The sequence below is a fragment of the Mus musculus genome, chromosome 3 (assembly GCF_000001635.26).
Source record: "Mus musculus strain C57BL/6J chromosome 3, GRCm38.p6 C57BL/6J".
Lineage (NCBI taxonomy): Eukaryota > Metazoa > Chordata > Mammalia > Rodentia > Muridae > Mus > Mus musculus.
Genome location: NC_000069.6, coordinates 92,849,741 through 92,870,491, shown reverse-complemented (window position 1 = coordinate 92,870,491; position 20,751 = coordinate 92,849,741). Strand labels below are relative to the sequence as shown.

The 20,751-nt window shown below is 41.0% G+C and overlaps 2 protein-coding genes across 2 annotated transcripts; both read left to right on the top strand.

Annotated features, from left to right (window-relative positions):
• The first annotated feature begins 286 nt into the window (after positions 1 to 286).
• On the top strand, positions 287 to 2,133 carry 2310050C09Rik (RIKEN cDNA 2310050C09 gene). The gene is made up of 2 exons (NM_025621.2): positions 287 to 316; positions 1,097 to 2,133. Exon 2 carries the CDS (start codon positions 1,118 to 1,120, stop codon positions 1,958 to 1,960), a length of 843 nt encoding a protein of 280 aa, NP_079897.2. The 5' UTR covers positions 287 to 316; positions 1,097 to 1,117; the 3' UTR covers positions 1,961 to 2,133.
• A 17,072-nt stretch (positions 2,134 to 19,205) lies between these two features.
• On the top strand, positions 19,206 to 20,543 carry Lce1l (late cornified envelope 1L). The gene is made up of 2 exons (NM_028628.2): positions 19,206 to 19,252; positions 19,921 to 20,543. The coding sequence occupies exon 2, from the start codon at positions 19,943 to 19,945 to the stop codon at positions 20,348 to 20,350; it is 408 nt and encodes a 135-aa protein (NP_082904.1). The 5' UTR covers positions 19,206 to 19,252; positions 19,921 to 19,942; the 3' UTR covers positions 20,351 to 20,543.
• The last annotated feature ends 208 nt before the right edge of the window (positions 20,544 to 20,751 follow it).

Genomic DNA, 20,751 nt, shown 5'->3' with positions numbered 1-20,751 from the left:
AGATTGCACCAGATAACACGTGGCTTCTAGGATGAGAAGGAGGCTTGTTTCATGAAGAAGAAACATATTTAGGAAAATTTATCTCATATTTAGGAAAATTCAGTGTCAAGTAGAGACATGCCCTGCCTCTGAGTGAACAGTCAGGCATACTGGGGAGGAATCTCACCAATGCAATATCAGCTCTTGTCCTCGTGATCCCAGGTGCTTCATTTAAATGGCATCAAATTGCTTCATTGCCACCCTATAAAAAGTCTCGCCAAATGCCAGCTCTTCAGAGTCTTAGCTTCTCCCAGTGTTGCTCCTGCCAGGAAAGAAGGTAAGTCTTGTTGTTTGGCAAGAAATAGACTTGAGGTAGAGTTGGGGTGGAGTATTATGGGATAAATAATGAGCCAGGGGATATCTGTGAAGGAGAATGCCTTTGATAGTGGGAAACTGAAACTCGTGCTGGATAGGGGAGGGGGCAGTACTACCTGTGCAGGGACTTCAAGAGAACCAGGTTCCTCTGGGAACATTTGTTTCATTTTTTCCTTGGTTCTACTTATTAACAAAGTGAACCAATATTCAAGTGTTCAAACAACAGGCAAATGGTAGAAACTTACTAAGGCGTGAGCCTGTGCTTTGCTCTGTTAGGTTCAGTTAAAGACTCAAGTTACCTCAGGCACATACATCTGCCCTCCCTGAGGACTTCCTGGGTTGGAAGGAATAAGAAGTACTGCCACCCCTAAGGGATGGATTGATGGAGGCTCAACTGGTTGAAGAGTAATATAAGGCTGATCGCCAATGCAGATACTGAAGTAAAAAGAGGAGACCTGGAGAGTTTGGTAGAAATGTAAGTTCCTGTTTCAAGCTCTACTATAGAAACAGTAGCAGGGTTGAGTGAGGACTTGTCTGAAGTCACACAGCCAGTTAAGGTGTAAGAAATGAACCTAGAATCCTTGACTCTACACCTACCTTACTATCAGACAGACAGCCCCTGGATGGTAATGACCTTCTCAAAAAGGAGACCTTTTTCAGATCACCCTCCCAAGTGGATGCACTGCAGAATTTTGTGGAAACCTTTCTCATCTTACAGTTTTGATGAATGTTTTCTTTTCAGATTTTTTAAAACTACAGCAAGATGTGTGACCAACAGAAGCAGCCACAGTTCCTTCCATCTTGCGTGAAGGGTTCCGGACTGGGAGTGGGGCAAGGTAGTGATGGTGCCTTTGGGAAAGGCCAGGTTTCAGGCCAGATCCAAGCTGTTGGTGCTCCAGGGCCTGCTCCCTACCAGCCTCAAACTGTTGTGAGATACTCAGCTCCAGTTCCTGCTCAAACTTACGTGAGATACCAAGTTCCGTGTCAGACCAAAACCTACGTGAAATGCCCAACTCCCTGCCAGACATACGTGAAATGCCCAGCCCCATGCCAGACTACTTATGTGAAGTGCCCAGCACCATGCCAGACGACCTGTGTGAAATGCCCAGCCCCATGCCAGAAGACCTATGTGAAATGTCCCGCCCCATGCCAGACAACTAATGTGAAGTGCCCAGCTCCGTGTCAGACGACCTCTGTCAAGTGTCCAGCTCCCTGCCAGGCTCAGACATATTATGTCCAGTATCAGGTTCCTTATCAGACCTACTATACTCAGGCTTCTTCAAGTGGCTCAGGACCTCAGGGCTGTGTTCCTGACCCGTGCTCTGCCCCTTGTTCCACCAGCTACTGCTGTTTGGCTCCCCGGAGCTTTGGGGTGAGTCCTCTGAGACGCTGGATCCAGCGGCCTCAAGGATGGAATACAGGATCTTCTAGCTGCTGTGAGGATTCTGGGTGCTGCAGTTCTGGAGGCTGCGGGGGCTGCGGGGGCTGCGGGGGTTGCGGCGGCTGCAACAGCTGCTGTGGCTCTGGGTGTTGCTGTTTGGGAATTATTCCCATGAGATCCAGAGGTCCTGCATGCTGTGATCATGAGGATGATTGCTGCTGTTAGACACAAAAGAACGGTTATGCTTCCAAAATGTCCCTCCTGCTATGTCTTCTGGTCTTACCCAAACCGGACAACTGCTTCCCTAGTTCTTAACTTTGCTCTTTTATCAAGGCATCCTGCCAGAGTTAGCGCAACCCCCCAAACTGTGGCAAGAATAAAGCTCTGAATGCAAGGCACGGCGGCTCCTGTTAATTTATTTGCTCTACGTTTCTGCTTCTCATTATACACCCTGGTGTGCCTTTTCTTGCTCTTGGTTTTCAGCTATTAGATTAAAGATCTAAATGGACAGCACAAGTAAGTGAAGCTGATGAACTCCCAGACTTCACACATGGTCTAGAATGCTATGAACAGCTTAGTTTGAGTAAGGCTGTAGACTTTGGGTTTGAGGACTCCTTCATTTTTTCCCTCTGATTAATCTGTGTGAATTTTGCCACAGACCTTCAAGAAGACATGGCCTTTGATGTCATTGCTATGTAACCCTTGAGTTTCTCTTCTGGATCCTGGAGGACCTTTGAACTCAAATCTCAGGAGCATAGTAGGGTGGTACTACTACATTGAATGTGGTTTGATATTGGTGGGCTTTGTGCATTACATGTTTCTCATTTATTAGACTTTTCCTCTTGAGAGCATAGGGTACAGGCCTTCTGCTGTAGGCAAGGACTCCCTTGGAGTGGGTAGACAGTGTTCAGGTCAGCCATGACAGTAAGAAAGGTGTCTTCAAGAATAAGGAGAACCTTCTGTAACAAGCATCTTAGCTCTGAGTCCAGCTTGCCTTTGTGACTAGAACTCAGTTATAGATTGTTTTGCATGATCTTTTATGTCTGAAGACTCTAATTTATGTACACATGAAAAATACATGGGTGGTGATGGTTCCTGGAGAGGTAGCTCTGCTGGCAAAATGCTTCTTATGGAAAATGAGTCCAATCCAGAGAATCCACATATAAGTGTTTTGGCATGTTGACACGGATGCTGCATACTGGTAATCCCAGTAATGAAGAGGTTAGCCAACTTAATCTACTCAGTGAGTCTCAGGCCAGCAAGTGATAGACACTTTCTAAAATAAAACAGACAAACAAACACCAAGAAACAGACAAACAATAACAACAACCAAGATTGACAGCACCCTGAGGAACATCTGAAGTTAACGTCTGACTTCCAAAGATATGCATGAGCAATATTGTTCACCTGTGCACATACAGAGGCACACACATAGAGAATACACCGAATATATAAATGAATGGGAGAGAGAAAGGGGGAGAGAGAGAGAAAGAGAGAGAGAGAGAGAGAGAGAGAGAGAGAGAGAGAGAGAGAGAGAGAGAGAAGAGAGCAGAGGAGGAGAAAGAAGGAGAAATAGTGAAATATAACTATAAAGTTATTTATCTTTAATGCTCTGTTGTTTCTGAATGTTTAAAGACCTAATGCTCCTTAAATCATAGGCCCTCTCTCTATACAACCCCACTAAGCTTGCATCCCAGTCAGAGCCAGGAATAGCCTTGCCCAGGATCCTGTGTTCTTCCTACACCATCATGTGGTTCTTTCAGCATACGAAGAGAGCACTGCTTACTCTGAAGTTAACATGAGGATAAGGTGCTTTCCTACAGCAATTGTTCAACAGTTATGTAACTAGCATGAGCAATTATTCTAATTTTTCCTTTTTTTCTTAAAAATTTTAAATTTACATGTATGCATATGTGCCTGAGTGAGTTTATATATACCATGTGCGCACAGTGCCCATAGAAGCCAGATGACTGAATCGGATTCCTGGAACAGGAGTTGCAGGCAGCTGCGAGCATCCATGTGGTGCAAGAAAAGGACCCAAGGAGCTGAAGGGGTTTGTAGCCCTATAGAAAGAACAACAATATGAACCAACCAGTATCCTCAGAGCTCCCAGGGACTAAACCACCAACCAAAGAGTACACATAGAGGGACCCATGGCTCCAGCTACATGTGTAGTAGAGGATGGCCTTGTCGGTCATCAATGGGAGGAGAGGCCCTTGGTCCTGTGAAGGCTGGATACTCCAGTGTAGGGGAATGCCAGGACAGGGAAGCAGGAGTGGGTGGGTTGGTGGGGAGGGGATGGGGGATTTTGGAGGGGAAACCAGGAAAGGGGATCATATTTAAAATGTAAATAAAGAAAATATGTAATAAAAGAAAAGAAACTGAACACAATTCCTCTGTATGAACAGTAAGCACTCTTAACTTCTGTGTCATCTCTCAAGCCCTTCTTTTTCCTTTCTTATACTAGATAAAAACATTTTTTCTTATAATACTTGCTGTCTTTAAAAAACTCTGGAACAGGAGTTGCAGAGGTTTGTGAGCTGCTATTATGTGGTTGCTGGGTACCAATCCTGGGTCGTCTACACGAACAGCAAATGTTTTTAACCACTGAACTCTCACTCTGGCATCCTCTTCTCAGGTGTCTAGGCTTTACCCGCATTTACATCACTATCTATCAATCTGCCCACTTGTCTATCTATCCATCTATATATTACAAGTTAGGATCCATATATTGCTTTTTCTGAATTTGGTTTACCTCACTTAATATTATACTTTCCAGGTCCATTCATTTTCCCTCTACATTTCATAGATGTACTGTCTGAATGCAGTAAATGATAAATGTTACATTGGATAGTGCATATAATTATATCCTGTTATTATTGAGTTCTGATATTCCATTGTGTCTCTAATTAAGTTATCTAACTAGGTCCTTCCTACTGGGTCATTGTCAAAACAAGTTTTCCATATGTAACTCTCAGGCTCAAACCTTGTAGGTAGTGCAGGATGACCCGGAACTTAAGGTGATCGGTGTTCCTCTAGCTCCTGCTTCTTGAGTCCTGATATCACAAGTGTGAGGTTGCATATTTAGGTTCCTATATCTCACTGTAAGATCTCTTTCAGTCTCTCCCCTACCCTTCATTAAAGCCTCTAAGATGTTCTCACGTTTTACATTGAAATGCAAGATACTTTTAGAAGTGTGTGGATTACCTGTGTTATTATCAGTCCAAGAAATTTATTTTCAGTTTGGAAGTGAATTCTCTGACCCCCCACGAATACACAAGATGGAATAGAACCTAAATACTTTCTACAATCCACACCTGTAGGAAAGCCTTGCTATGTGTTTGATGGACGTATAGAAAAGAAAACACAGAGTGTTTAGCCTTTAAAGGGACCTGAAATGAGTACAGAAGAGATATTACCAGTGAATACAACACTGAATTTCAGGGGTCTCTGTTTAATACAAACTTCAGGAGACCAAATAGCCAAAAGTCAGAGCTTGTCTGCTCCCAGAAACATGGCTATTCTGGAAAGACTATAGACAAGTCACATGCCAGATTTTCAAGGATTCCTTAATATATAGATATTTGAAATCTATTTTGTCCCAGGTATCTTCTTTATGATTTTGGAGCTTATAAGGAGAGAGAGAAGAGGGGAGAGAGAGAGAGAGAGACAGAGACAGAGAGACAGAGACAGAGACAGAGAGAGAGAGAGAGACAGAGAGAGACAGGGAGAGACAGAGAGAGACAGAGAGAGACACACACAGAGAGACAGAGACAGACACACACACACACACACACACACACACACACACACACACACACACACAGAGAGAGAGAGAGAGAGAGAGAGAGAGAGAGAGACCAAGAAGGGAAATGCACCATTCAACATTTTAATAAAGAAATAAATGGATGTAAATGATGATAACTCAACTAGGATGATAAGTATGAAGGAGAGAGTTCCAAGCATTGTGTAATTTTGCATTGTCAGGAGAATGGAACAAGATGTCTCAGAGAAAGTACAGTTTTTCCAGGTGGGACAGGACTCAGCAACTCTCTTTAGGGGTGAGGGTATATATTTCTGTGCTAGGGTCTCAATACATTCAACGGTCTGACAGGAGAAGAGAGGAGCATATAGGCAGCAGGAGAGCCTGGTAGCACTGCTAAAAGCAGCTCAAGTCATCATAGGGATCTAAGCAGTTGCTCTGAGGATCTGAGGAGCCAGGTGGTAACATATGATGTTTTAATGTTATTTCTCTATAATGAAAAAAAAATTGCATTTAAGGATGAATAAACAGCACAAAGCAATCACATAGTAACATTAGTTTGCCTTATTCTTTCCTAGGCCTGCATGTAACTCCATCTTGTGTCTAGTTTGCACAACTGTAATGGACAATATTAAGAGAGAATATTAGGTGATATTATGTTCTGGTATGCGAGGATCTTTGAAGGACATGATGGCGACTTTCTTGTTTCTAAAACTGATAAGTTAGAAATGTGGCCTTTTCCTTAGAGTCCCGAGATCTCTCAAACACTGGACCATCAAATAGAGCATACGCCAGCTGATATGAGGTCCCCAACACACATACAGTAGAGGACTTATGAGTCTGTGTTCATTCAGAGATGTCACCTAAACCTCAAGAGACTGGAGGCCCCAGGGAATTTAGAGGTCAGGTGGGGTGGGGTGTGTGGACATCCACATGGAGACAGGGGGGTGGGGAGGAGGTGTGGGATGTGGAGCAGTCGGAGGGTGGATAGGGGAGCGAGGGGAATGGAATCTGGAGTGTAAAAAATAAATTAAAAATAAATAAAAAAAGAAGTGTGGCCTTTTATATATTTGATTTTGGGGAATTTTTAGGCTAATCAAAATGGAATTCTGCATTTTATAACCTAAACATCTGACATCACTTCTTATGTGAAACTGATTTTTCTAATTCCTAGTCCCTTTACAGTAGATGCTGAAATCTTTTTTTTTTCAATTTTTTATTAGGTATTTACTTCATTTACATTTCAAATGCTATCCTGAAAATCCCCTATACCCTCCCCGACCCCTGCTCCCCTACCCACCCACTCCCACTTCTTGGCTCTGGTGTTTCCCCTGTACTGGGTATGCTGAAATTTTAACAATGAGTAGCTTTGAGGGATTCACAAACTCAGACCACAGAATCAAATCTCTGTGAGGTGAGAAGCATCTTCTTCTTGGGCAAGCCACGCTGCTGCTGTGTGGAATCTAGCACGAGTCACTTCCCTGCAGATTTATGGTATAACAAGGTACACTGATTATATCCACAACTCCCTTACCTGGGAAGGATAGATTTTTTATTTTTATTTTTCCTCCCAGGATAGTGGTTCTGTGAAAATTCCTAACAAGTAAATCTAATGCAGATAGACAGATTCGCATTTCCCCAAACCACTAAAAATAATTTTATGTATACATATATATACATATATATATATATGCACACACATATATACATATATATGTATATATACAAATATATGCATATATGTACATACACACATATATGTATATATATGTGTATGTGTGTATATATACACACATATACATATATATGTATGTATATACACATATGTATATATATTTAATTCTTACATATATACAAATTTATGGTCAATAATTTAAATAATCTGTGAGAAAAATATGCTCATCAACAAATAGTTGAGGGTCTTCTTCTATATGCCAGTCACTGTGTTGGCCATTATGTGTGTGGCATTCTCTTACCTGGGTACTGAGATTTGGGCTGAACTAATTAGCAGTCTGAAGGTAGTAATAGATAGCTCTACAGTAAGATAAAAGATAATGGACTTGAGTGAGGCCCTGTGACTCTATGCAGATAATGTGATCTCTGATCCAGGGGGACTGTGTAATAAAAATCGCCTATAGTAGCACATGAAATAACTTTAAAACAGTAGTTAACAGCTTTCTTTCCATGATTGCAACCAATAAATATGTGTGGCAGCTAGTAAAAGGAGGGCAGTCAGATAAAAGGCATGAAAGCATTAACATAATTTGAAATCCTTTGTTAGTAAAATGTCACGAGAGAAGGATTTTGTTGTAGATAAAGTTATGAAGACTCACCATTTAACACTGCAATAATCACTTTCCAGCTTCTTTAACTTCTATTTTCATTCCAAAGTTTCTTCAAATTACCTTTGGTATACAGAATAAATCACTTCCTTGAACCTAAGTTTCTTTTTTTGTAAAATGAGTGATTTCAGAAGAGATAGTCACTCAGAATACCTTGTAATTCTATTATTATTATTATTATTATTATTATTATTATTATTAATCCTTAATAGTCATTACCCATCTCCCATTCTGCCCTCTGACAGTTCCTTATCCCATTCCTCCTTTTCTGTCTCCAAAAGGATGTCTCCACATCCCCACCCCTCCACACACCCCCAGGCCTCCCAATTCAAAGGGGTCTCAAGTTTCTCAAGGGTTAGGTGCATCTTCTCTCATTAAGGCCAGACCAGGCAGTCCTCTGCTGTGTTTGTGTTGGGGGCCTCAGACCAGCTAGTATATGCTGCCTGGTTGGTGGTTCAGTGCCTGAGAGATCTCAGGTTGGTTGAGACTGCTGGTCTTCCTATGGTGTTGCCCTCTTCCTTAGCTTCTTCCAGCCTTTCCCTAATTCAATTCCAGGGGTCCCCAGCTTCTGTCCATTGGTTAGGTATAAGTATCTATTTCTGTCTCAGTCAGCTGTTTGTTGGGCTTCTCAGAGGGCTAAGTTAAGCTCCTTAATAGTATCAGATCTTGGAGCCTCTCCTTGAGATGGGCCCTAATTTGGACCAGTCACTGGACCTCCTTTCACTCAGTCTCCTCCATTTTTGTCTTTGCAGTTCTTTTAGGTAGGGACAATTCTGAGTCAGAGATTTTGACTGTGGGATGGCAAACCCATCCCTCCACTTAATGCCCTGTCTTTCTACTGGAGATGGATTAGGGAGAGAGAAGAAACCAGAGGGCAGAGGGAGAGAGGAAACTGGGTGAGAGAGGGAGGAAGATGGGCAGGGGAAAAGGGGAGCATAATCAGGTTTTGGGTAGGAGGACCATGAGTGAATCCCATAGAGCTGCAGAATGAATGGAAATATACAACCTTTGGAGGTGGGAAGTGGGGGGGGGGGGACTCTAGAATATACCAGAGACTTAGGAGATGAAAGAATATCAAAGGGAGGGACTTGGATATGTTGTATTTCAATTCTCTGAATCTTCCTCAAAAATCACATAGAATATCTTGCTTAAATACTGGAAATAGGGCAAAGAGGTTTGATTGGTAACTATGAAGTATCACTTAGAGGGGAAGACAGAGTAGAGTCAGTGCTTGGCAGGAGGGGGGATCTGGATCATGTCATTAGACAGAAAATGGTAAGCTGTATCTCACCATCAGATGTCATTCCTGTATCTCCACCCAGCTGGTGGCAATTCATGACCTGATTTGAACATCTGCTGCGTGAGACAGATGAGTGTCAAGGTAGGCTGGGCCACAGGGAAAAAGAGGGGGTGGAATAGAATGTGTAGGCTCAGAAAAGCAGGGAGTGAGTATCCATGGCCAGCCTCGTGTCTGATACACGTGGGCCTATAGGAGACCTGTTCATCTTCTCCTACCTTAGCCTGAGCACTCTGAAATAAGAACTAGGCCTTATTTGCTTGAAATCACCAAATCGACACATCAGATGAGAGTCAATATATTCTTGTCACATAAAATAATGACTCTTCATATTTATGTGTCTGCTATGTGGAGATTTAATTCTTATAATTCAAGTAACACCATGGAGGACAGCTTCTGTGGCTTCCTCATACAGGAGTTGAATGCTCTTGTGAGCATAGCATGGTGCTAAGCACTCCATCACATACTTGGCCTTCAACCACAGGACTAAGTGCTGTATCCACTCTTTGTTCTTTCTTACTTTTTTCCTTCCTGCCTCTTTCAATACTGGTGCTGACTCTTTCTCTGCCTGATGCTGCAGTTTGTATCCATTTCTTTACTGTGTTCCTTTCCTGTTAGATCTTTGGTGCCTATTTACTATCTGTATACCCAACACCAAGAACAATGTCTGCATGAAACTCTCAAGCAGGCAGCAGAACTGATTGGAAGAATACATTTTACATATTACCCAGGGGGCAGGTAAAAGTTTTATCCTCACTTAGTAGTGAGCTTCTTTTTTTATTTTAAGGATTTATTTATTTTATGTGCATTGGTGTTTTTGTCTGCATGCATTTCTGTATGAGGGTGCCATATTCTCTGAAACTGGAGTTACAGACAGACAGCTGTGAGATGTCATGTGGGTGCTGTCAACTGTTTTGATTTCAGCCTCTTTTCACACTGTTCCCTTTAGTCCTCTAGGTCTCCTATAGGTACCAGTAGTAATGCTAACCAAAAGCTTCAAGGTAAAATCTGGCTTCCACGCATTTTGAATTGAGCAGCTTTAAATTCATTATTTTGTTCAAATAGTAAACACATGCAACAGCAAATGAAATAAGAACACCATCACTGTTTATGTTTACAGCACAGAAAACTGGGAGTCTGAGATGGTGATGCACTCAACCAGATCAGAGGATAGGCACATGGTTAGGCAGGAATCAGAGCAGGAGTAATAAATGTGACTCATCCGTTGTTTCCTTCCTCCTCGAGTACTTCTTTCATCTTCATCCTTCTGTTCTGTCTACCTTCATTTTCATGTTATTCATGTTTCAAAAGTAATGCAGATTAATCCTGTCTCTTCCAATATTGATCCCTCAAAGCACTACAGAGTATGCAGCACCAAGCACTGAGAAGGGTAGGCAGTGAGTAACGTCCTTGGGAATACCCATACCCAGCCTGATGGCCTCCCCAGGTGGGACTGCCAGGAGACCTGTAGTTAGGGACTTACATTAAGTCCCGAGGATACATTAAGATCCTTCTAGAAGTTCCAGGCAGAGTTGAGTTTTATCTTGGCATCTTGAAAGTTATCTGTATTATTTGTTCCTGGACCTTTACCACTCAGTTCTCACGCCTCTGGAAAGTGCTTATAACCCTTAGTCAATGAACAAAGTGTACATGCTCTGAGCTTTGAGATGGGTGTGGGAAACATTGAGATAAGGAATGTGTGGTTTCTGCCTCTGGTAAGTTCAGTGTCCTGGTTAAGCTATCATGGCAAACAGCAAAGATAAAATATTTACTACAGTAGGTAGATATTATGGGAGCACAAAGGAAGGATGCTTAACTTAGATTGAGGAGAGGCTGCCTGACAAGCTCACATGAAACTTAAGCCAGAGATTTACAAACTTTAGCAAAAGATGGGGTCTCTCACCTGAAAAAGTATATTTGGGAATTATTGAAAGTCTGCGCTGCAGGTGCACCCTTCATGCACCATTGTTCAACATCAGTGAAGCCCATAGGTAGTGGGTAATTGGAGCATAGTCAAAAGCCCATGCAGTTGTTTGCTGCTGAGCACTAGGAATGATCCTAATAGGTCTGGGATGGAGCTGTCATACTTCCCATCCTGTCTGGACACTGCCTGGTTATCTACAGGGAATCATGAGCTGCTTATGGCTTAATGAATGGCAGGCATATCCTCCCTGTGAGTAGATGAGTATTCTTAGTGTCAATAAATTCTAGATTATCTATATTGACTAACAGGCAAATAACTTGAGGAACTGTGTGGGGACAAAGATTCTGTCACTATGGTCAATAGAAGACCAGGGTTTATATAAGGAACATTGAGGAAGAAAACCGGAGTATCAGGAGGCCTGCTGTGAAACAGTCTCTCCTAGAATGAGCTGCATAAATAAGATCAGAACAATGGCAGTATCAACAGACATGTTAACAGGAAAGGGAAAAGTTTCACAGGATCCCATTCCTGGACAAAGAACTCCATGCAAATAATTACTAGGAGAAGGAGAACTAGCCTCTACCAAGGATGAGCCCCCATACTGGTTGTTCTAAGCAGAGTGAAAGCTTAATTTTTATTTTGAGAGAAAATCACAAATCACATACTGGTTTCAGATTAGACTTTGCTCTGCATTATATAATATGTAGTTGTACATCTTTATTTTTTCACATTAACTAGTACCAAGAGATTAAAGAGGATGGAGAAAATAGTATAAGAATTTCTACAATGATCTAATAAAATGAAAATATCACCATGTATTGGGAAATATGCTGAGATGAACTAAGTAAACACCAAGTAGGACAATTCTCTTTGGAAAAAACAGCCATTTCACAGTGTATACAACTTGTAGATTATTATTGTTAGCCCTTGAGTGATGTTTGAGAACAATATTGGTCAAACTCTGAAAAAGAGTGTGTGTTTGTGTGTTATCTGGCTAAAAAGTAGTACACAGTTTTCCTGAGATTCAGGCTTGGTACATCTGTCAAGGTTTTCCTCATGGTGTTCATGTGTTCAGGGTGCTAGGATTAGTAGAAGACTGCCCTAGAGGAGAGTAGCAACCCTCCTTCACGGAGGGATGGCGGTGACTACCTTCCTTCTTAGTCTCCTGCCATTTGTTTCATCTCTTTCCTTGCCATCACAAACCAGCAGGCCTGCTCCATACCTGTGACTTCCCAGACAGTGCTCTTATGGTATGCATGAATACCGTGTATAGTTTTTTGGAATTGCTTTTATGTTTCTACAACCTGAGCTGAGATCAAGAGAGCATCTGAAAATCATGGGTACAGCTTAAAGGAGAGGAGGTAGTGTAGAAGGATCTGAGGTTAGGAGTGAAGTATAGGACTGGAGGGAGTCAACAGAAAGTTCATGTATGCTTCATGATGGATTAGGAAACCTTCCCAATTGATCTTTGGTTTTTTGTTTTTCTTAACTATATGCTTTTTGTTAGCAAATGGCCTATGAATATTTGTTCATGAAAAAGTACCTGTCTAGCAAATATGTCTTCCTCCACGAAGTTAGATTTTAAAGAAAGAAATCTGCAGGAAAGGGATTAGGTATACAACACTGAATATGGCTTTAAAGTTAGAATACATAGTTTTACATATCAGGCCTGCTGCCTATTGTGGAAATTTGGGTAAGTTATTTAACCTGTTTTCTCACAGTTTCTATGTTCAGAAACTTAATAATAGTACTAATTCTTATTTTACATATGTCACGCTAAGGATTATGTGAGATATAACACTCAGAGTTATAAGAGGGTCCTCCTAATTAAGTAGCTATCTTTGTTGTAAAAATTAAATACAATAAGTTCAATCCATCTATTGATCCAGATACAAATGGATGTGGAAGAGAAATGTAGGACTTCCCTCTGTCCTCTAACATTAATCTCTATCTACCTCCCTCTAGGTCCAACCTCTCTGCAGGACAGGTACAATAAACCTGTGCTTTCTCCCATTATAAACCTATATTGACAGTTCAGGGCATGTTATTTAATTATTAATTATTTATTCCTCTCACATGAAAGCTTATAAAGGAATAAGTCTGTGGAAAATGAAAATGTATTTTTAATTGTTGGGTGGAGCTTCATCTTTCTTGTGTAACAAGTGTCTCCATGTTAATAGATGGTTAAAGACTCTGTGTCCCTCCCCTCTTCCTCTGTATAGCTGTGTCTTATGAAGATATTCATTGCTGCAAATGTCTTAAGAGAGTCAGATCTTCTTCATGATTCAGAGTGGGGTAAAGAGAAGTCTGAGGAAGAGAAAGGTTGCATTGCACCAAGGAAAACAAGATTCTTTAGTTATAATTAGAAGTTTTTTTTCTATTAGTTCTGTGTTTGTGTGTTAGGGGTGGGTAGATGCATATTAGTGCAGGAGCATAAAGAAACCTAAAGAACCCAGTCATGTCCCCTGGGCTGTACTTATAGCCAGCTGCCCCATATGAGAGCTGAGAGCTGAACTCTAGTCCTCTGTGAGAATGGTGAATACTCTTGACTGCTGAGCCATCTCTCCAGAAACATCATTTGTATTTTAAAATTACCCCTCCCCTTAAAAATAGAGTCTCACACAGCCTAAGATGACTTTGAACTTGATATACAGCTGAAGATGACCTTGAAGTCTTGATCTTCTTGCTTCCAGGTCCCGAGTGCTGCAATTGCGGGCATGTGCCCACATGCTAGGTTTTATGCAGTAGAGTGGATTGATTTCAGGGTTTTATGCCTGCTCGGTAAATGCTTGATTAGTTGAATTAGCCTAATCCTTTAAATTCATCTTTTAAAAAAGAGTAATTTTAGTCGTGAGTTTGGGAGATAACTAATCTAGTGATAAAACATTTTTTAATAGAATAACAAAATAGCAAAACTATTTATGCTATAAATTTGTTTGAAATATCCTCACTTGTTGAGTTTTTAAAATTAAAATCATATAACCACCATAAATTTCAATCCAGTTGTAATTTCTATTAGTTATTATAAGTGTAAAACATCTTTTATTTTTTTCAAGCTCATAAAAATAGTTTTCTTCTCTGAATTCATACAACCCATAGAGGCATTAATTCAATCAGAGATTAATGTTTTATGTTATGATCAGAGTTTTAACTGTATCCCTCATATCACTTTATATCATATTCTCTTCTTCAGTATTTGATGTAGCTGTTTTAACGATGCAGAAACTCTCCCCTATTATCTTTCCTCTTTTATACACTTAGATATTCATATTTCTGCATCCATGTCTGCACATTTTCAGCATGTAGTCTTTATCTACAGATGGTTACACCTTGCTTTCCCAAAAAACAACCTTCTCTGTAATTACTACTTTCTGTCTTGTGTTAAAGTAGTGCAGTACTTGTTTGGACTTCTAGATGGAAAGTTTTGTAGATACATTGTTGATGATAAGGGTGGTTTCCAGTATCTCCCGATACTGTATGCATTTAGTGTGATGCTTTGCATGCAGAGTGTTTTAACACATACTTTTAAATGAGTCATGTCTCATTCTTCTGCTAGCTTTTTATATATCAGCCAATGGCCTTAATTGAAAACACCAAGAAAAACAGGATGAAATGAACACTCCTAATTACAACAGATGATATCAGTTCTTCTCGGAGGTAAGGGAGTCTTGTTGGGTGGAATAGAACTTATTTAAATACCCAAGCATGTGAGGCAATAACAATCAGCTGGAGAGAAGTAGCTCTAGTAGCTCTTCAACTTCTAAGTCGCAGCCTTAGTTGGGAACCTCAATGCAGAGCTTTGTAGACAGTGCCACAGTGTGTTTGCTGATGAACAGAATTACAGCTACAGTTTTGGGAGAGATGGTACTTCATCTTGGGAAATACACGTACCTTACATTTGCACAACTTGTCTTGTGGGGAGCAGCAATGCCAATTTAAGTTTCTTCCATTCCAAAACTATCCCTTTAAACTAATATTCTTAAGCAACTACTGTTCTCTTCATTCAGCTATCCTCTTAAAAAATAACTGTTTTATTCCGTGAGAATTTTATACATGCAAATAATGTATTCTTATCATACTGACCTCTTTCATTTCCTCCAGTTCTTCTAGATAAGCCCATACTCCTGTCCCAACGTCACATTTCAATAATTTACTGAATCCAATGAATAGACCATGTACAGTCAGGTATGGGGTGATTTACAGGATCCAGGTCAACCAACCAAGCATCTCCCTTAGTAGCCATCAGTTGTCAGTAGCTTCACATATGGGAGTGGGATTTATGTGTCCTTTCATCACCCATAGGAAATGCAGATTGGCTTGATCATGTATTGGTCATATTCAGGTAACTACAGCTGCTATGAGCTTGTGGGTATAATGGCCATATCATGTCAGAAGATACTGCCTTGCAGCAGTCCTCCCCAAACTATGACTTTTATTGGTTTCCATGCCCTCTTCTGAATGTTTCCTGAGCTTTGTGAGGAGAGACATGGTATAGATGGCCTATTTATGGCCGAGCATTCCACAGTCACTGTTCTCTTCACTTCTTCCAGTTTATAATCTTTTACTGAACGGCTGTCCACTGCAGAAAGACACTTTTCTGATAACTGAGAGCTGTACTAACTTTTGGGTATACAGATATATATTTGGAAGGTAGTTTGATGCTATTCAATTTTAGCAAAGTAACTGCAATAGAAGGTTCATTCCTCCGGCCTATGAGCTCTGAAATTGTAGGTTCTTTGCAAGATTTACAGTACAAGTCCCAAGTTTTCTTCCATTAAGCAGGAACCTAAATTCTATTACAAAGCAATTGGTTATTCCCATGTCATTCATGCCACTATTGTACCCAGGAGTGTATTTTGGTAGGCTCATCATTGTTGTATCTCACATGGTTCACAGAAAGTCATCAGTTACTTTTTTCTTTAAATTATCTGTTTCTCAATTGTTAGCTCCAGTATCTCTTGAATGAAGATATAATCAGAGTCAACAACATTAAATTTGTCATTGGCTTTTGAATAATCCATTTCTTAAAATCCATATGTTCTTAAAAGCCAACTTTTGTTTAGTTGACAAAAAGATAATTCTCAAAACTGAGCTCTTTAAATTGCTGTAATTCTTTGGTTCATAGCAGCCTTATTTATAATAGCCAGAAGCTGGAAAGAACCCAGATGCCCCTCAACAGAGGAATGGATACAGAAAATGTGGTACATTTACACAATGGAGTCCTACTCAGCTATTAACAAGAATGAATTTATAAAACTCCTAGGCAAATGGATAGACCTGGAGGGCATGATCCTGAGTGAGGTAACCCAATCACAAAAGAACTCACATGATATGTACTCACTAATAAGTGGATATTAGCCCAGAAACTTAGAATACCCAAGATACAAGATACACTTTACAAAGCACATGAAACTCAAGAATAACGAAGACCAAAGTGTGGACACTTTGCCCCTTCTTAGAATTGGGAACAAAACACCCATGGAAGGAGTTACAGAGACAAAGTTTGGAGCTGAGAAGAAAGGATGGACCATCTAGAGACTGCCATACCCAGGGATCCATCCCATAATCAGCCTCCAAATGCTGACACCATTGCATACACCAACAAGATTTTGCTGAAAGGACCCTGATATAGCTGTCTCTTGTGAGGTATGCTGGGGCCTGGCAAATGCAGAAGTGGATGCTCACAGTCAGCTATTGGATGGAACACAGGGCACCCAACGGAGGAGCTAGAGAAAGTACCCAAGGAGCTAAAGGGATCTGCAACCCTATAAGTGGAACAACAATATGAACTAACCAGTACCCCCTGAGCTCGTGTCTCTAGTTGCATATGTATCAGAAGTTGGCCTAGTCGGCCATCATTGGGAAGAAAGGCCCATTGGTCTTGCAAACTTTATATGCCTCAGTATGGGGGAACACCAGGGCCAAGAAGTGGGAGTGGGTGGGTAGGGGAGTTGAGGGGAGGGCTCTGGGGGACTTTTGGGATAACATTTGAAATGTAAATGAAGAAAATACCCAATTAAAACAAATAAACAAACAAACAAATAAATAAAAAATCTAGAAAAAAATCTAATGTATGGTTTGCCATAGTTATCTCAGCTGCTATGTGTGATATAGCAGCCATGACTTTTCTTAGGATTTGTTCATCATTCATTCATTTCTTCATCTTTCTAAAACAGTGATCTTTGCTTTACATGGACCCACTTCTTTTCTGAAGTACTAAGTAGTTTTTGAAATTGCACTAATATAGATATTGCCCTTGGATCTGTCTGCAGTATCTAAGTACACTGTAGCTGTCTTCAGACACACCAGAAGAATGTTTGGCAGTGGAAAAACTTTATGAAACCTTGAAAATTTATTCCTAATTTTTCCACAATGCTGTTTTCTTTTCTGATACTTATCAACTAACTATCTTAACTTTCTTTCATATATTCTTAAATTTATGTGTGCAGTTTTAACTGCTGGTATTTAACCCACTTTTGTGAAATATCAAGAAAGTTGAAACTTAGTCTAGTAAAATGCTTACAGATGTGGCATCTGAAAGTGGAAAGTGATTACGAGTAGATAAATTTATTGGGGATGGATTTGTCTCAGTTAAATCTTGGTGACTCTAGAAGAAAAAAAGGAAGTGGGATCATATATACATACCAGTGACCTGTCTCTTGCCATGTGATGCTTGAACTTCCTTGGAGCTCTGCCAGGAAAAAAAAGACCATTATCAGATAGTGCTACTAAACTTTGAACTCCTAGAACTGTGAGCCTAAATAAACCCTTTCCTTAAGTGCAGGATGTGTTTCACAGTTTAAGAAACAAAACAAAAGAAAACAGATTAATCTGTCTTCTTTACCTACCCACTAAAAATGTCTTAGCATTTGTTCTTTGCTTTGGTGACTTTATCTACTTGTAGATTTTTTAAAATACTCATTTAATTGCCACAAAGCTCATACAATTGGATTTAACTAATATCCTTCTGTGCATATTCCTATTAAACATTGACAGGCTCTTGCCACAAAATTGCTGTGCTCTCTTCAAAGAGTACCCAGTGTCATGATGAGTTCATTAAATGTCGTGATAATCACCTGTTCATGGTAATATAACTCTGTGTGTACTAGTTAGTGTTGCTGAATTGGAACAGATAGAAACATCAGACTTTTCTTAATTTATTCACTTTCATTGTGTCTGCTGAAAGCTTGTGATAGCTCACTAACGCAACAGTGCTAATACTTAAGAAGTTTCACATCACCCCTAAAGCAAAAGCCTGTAATAACCTCTAAAGTAAAATTAATATTTGCTTCTTTCCTCATCTCTCATTATGACATCCCTTCCATGTGCTCTGTGAATCTAGGTCCATGGGCTCAATAAGGCTTTAGCTCCTACACCTCATGGATTCCTTTAGATTATACTTTGCCAACCCAGCCTCATTCATAATAGAGTTATCTATTCAGATAGTTAATCTCTAGAGTTAGTATTTGGTACTAATAGAAAAGATACTCTGTATTACTGGAACTCTGTCTTGCCTCATGAGACTCTGAACCCCAAAGGCTGCTGAGCTACTAACTTAGTATCTGTCTCAGTACTTCAGTCATTCTCTTTCCTGATAGCTAATCTTCTTCCTAACTGTGCTGTGTCAAGCAATGTACAATGTATGAGGAATCCACAGCTGACTAAAATGTATCCTACCTAGAAGATTAGAAAGACTGTGACACCACACATAGTAAGAGCTAATAAGGAGCCAACCAGAGATCATAGTCACATGACACCATTGTAAACCATTGCTTGCATACTCATGCTCTAAGAGTGTAAGTTCCTCATGGCAATCATGTCATATTTTGGCATTAATATCTTGCAAAATTATGGACCTAAGTAATAGAGATGTTACATATTTACTGAATTAGTAAATGAGTGAGTGCTTGAAGGTGGAATGGCTGGCCTGCAATAGACTTGGTGAACAGATATTTGTAGTCTCTAACTAACCATATTCCTCTTGAACTATTCCCAGAGAGATCCGAGAGTTCCAGACTAGGGAGTATGAGGAGAGTCATCTTCATTCCAGCCTGTGAAAGTGACTGCTCTACATACACATGCTGTGTCTCACTTCTAAGAATTTCTCGGGCCTAGCATAAAAGGACTCCTGTGCTAGGTCCACCAGTCCTCAGCGTTACCAGTTTCAGGCCCTGCTTCTTCTGCTCAACAAGTGAGTGCTTAGAAAGGAAGGTTGGAGAGGGAGAGAGCCAGAACTTCTTGGAAGGAGGGCAGAAGGAGGTGGGGGAGACCCCAGGGGCAGGGAAGCCAAGGTGAAGGGTTGTTTTTCAGTCTCATCTCGACTTAAGCTGAAGTTATCTTTGCGTATGGTGGTCTGCTCCTCTCTTGGTCTGGTTAACACCTGGTGAAACAAGTATTCGGGCTGTGATGGTCTCAGTTTGGGACAGAAAAGCAACTGGGAAAATAGCAATGGGAGAGCATAATAAGTCAGGAGGTGTCAGGAGAGTTGGGTTACTGGTGTTAGGGTCTTTAACATCATCTCCTATAATCCTCTTCTAGAAAATGCTCTCAGAGAGGACAGCGTCTCACAGGTGTGAAAGAAAGCTAAGTCCATCATGTTGAGATTCCTGTGTGTCAAGGAGCTCTGTCTCAGTGCCTAGGGAATCTTAGGACTATGTCAGAAGGTGTTTAGAATCACTTACTGGTGGAAAATATACTATCAGAGATCTTATAATGCAACCAATTTCACTTAACATCAGGTCCCCAATAATTATAGGTCTTGTTCATGAAACAGTTTGTCTTGGAATCAGTGTCTAACAGAATTGAGGATGGATATGTCTGCATGATACTTCTGCTGATGGCTTTTATATTTCTCTTTAGGTTTACAGACTTCCTCCCAAGAATGTCCTGCCAGCAGAGCCAGCAACAGTGCCAGCCTCCTCCCAAGTGCACCCCCAAGTGCCCTCCCAAATGCCAGACTCCTAAATGCCCCCCAAAATGTCCCCCTAAGTGCCCTCCCAAGTGCCCTCCTGTGTCTTCCTGCTGTAGCCTGGGTTCTGGGGGCTGCTGTGGCTCCAGCTCTGGTGGTTGCTGCAGCTCTGGTGGCTGCTGCAGCTCTGGTGGTTGCTGCAGTTCTGGGGGTGGAGGCTGCTGCCTGAGCCACCACAGGCCTCACAGATCTCTTCGTCGCCATCGACACAGCTCTGGATGCTGTAGCAGTGGTGGTAGCAGTGACTGTTGTGGCAGCAGTGGTTGCTGTGGCAGCAGTGGCTGCTGTGGTGGTAACCAGCAGTCTGGGGACTGCTGCTGACCTGGGTCATGAAGGCTTCAGACAAGCAATAAAGAAAGAAACCATGTTCACAGGACCTGTTCCTGCCTGCTATTCCTCCCTCCCTTCTTGTTTTCTGTGTTCTGAATTTTGAGATGATGAATTTTTTTCAGTGAAGTTCAAATTTTACTCACTAGTCTCATCTCCTTCTGTGATTCCAAATAAAATCTTTCCTAACAATCTTTATTGGTTTCTTGCTTATTTCTCCCAGCATTCTCTCCAGGTCATTATTGATAACTAGGGCTCAGTAGGGGCATAAGCCTGATTCAGAAATGTGGGTGAGGTCACTATGCAAAGTGTGGCTGAAAGAGGACACATGGTGGGACTCATGGTTCCAACTGCATATGTAGCAGAGGTTGGCCAGTTCAGTCATCAATGGGAGG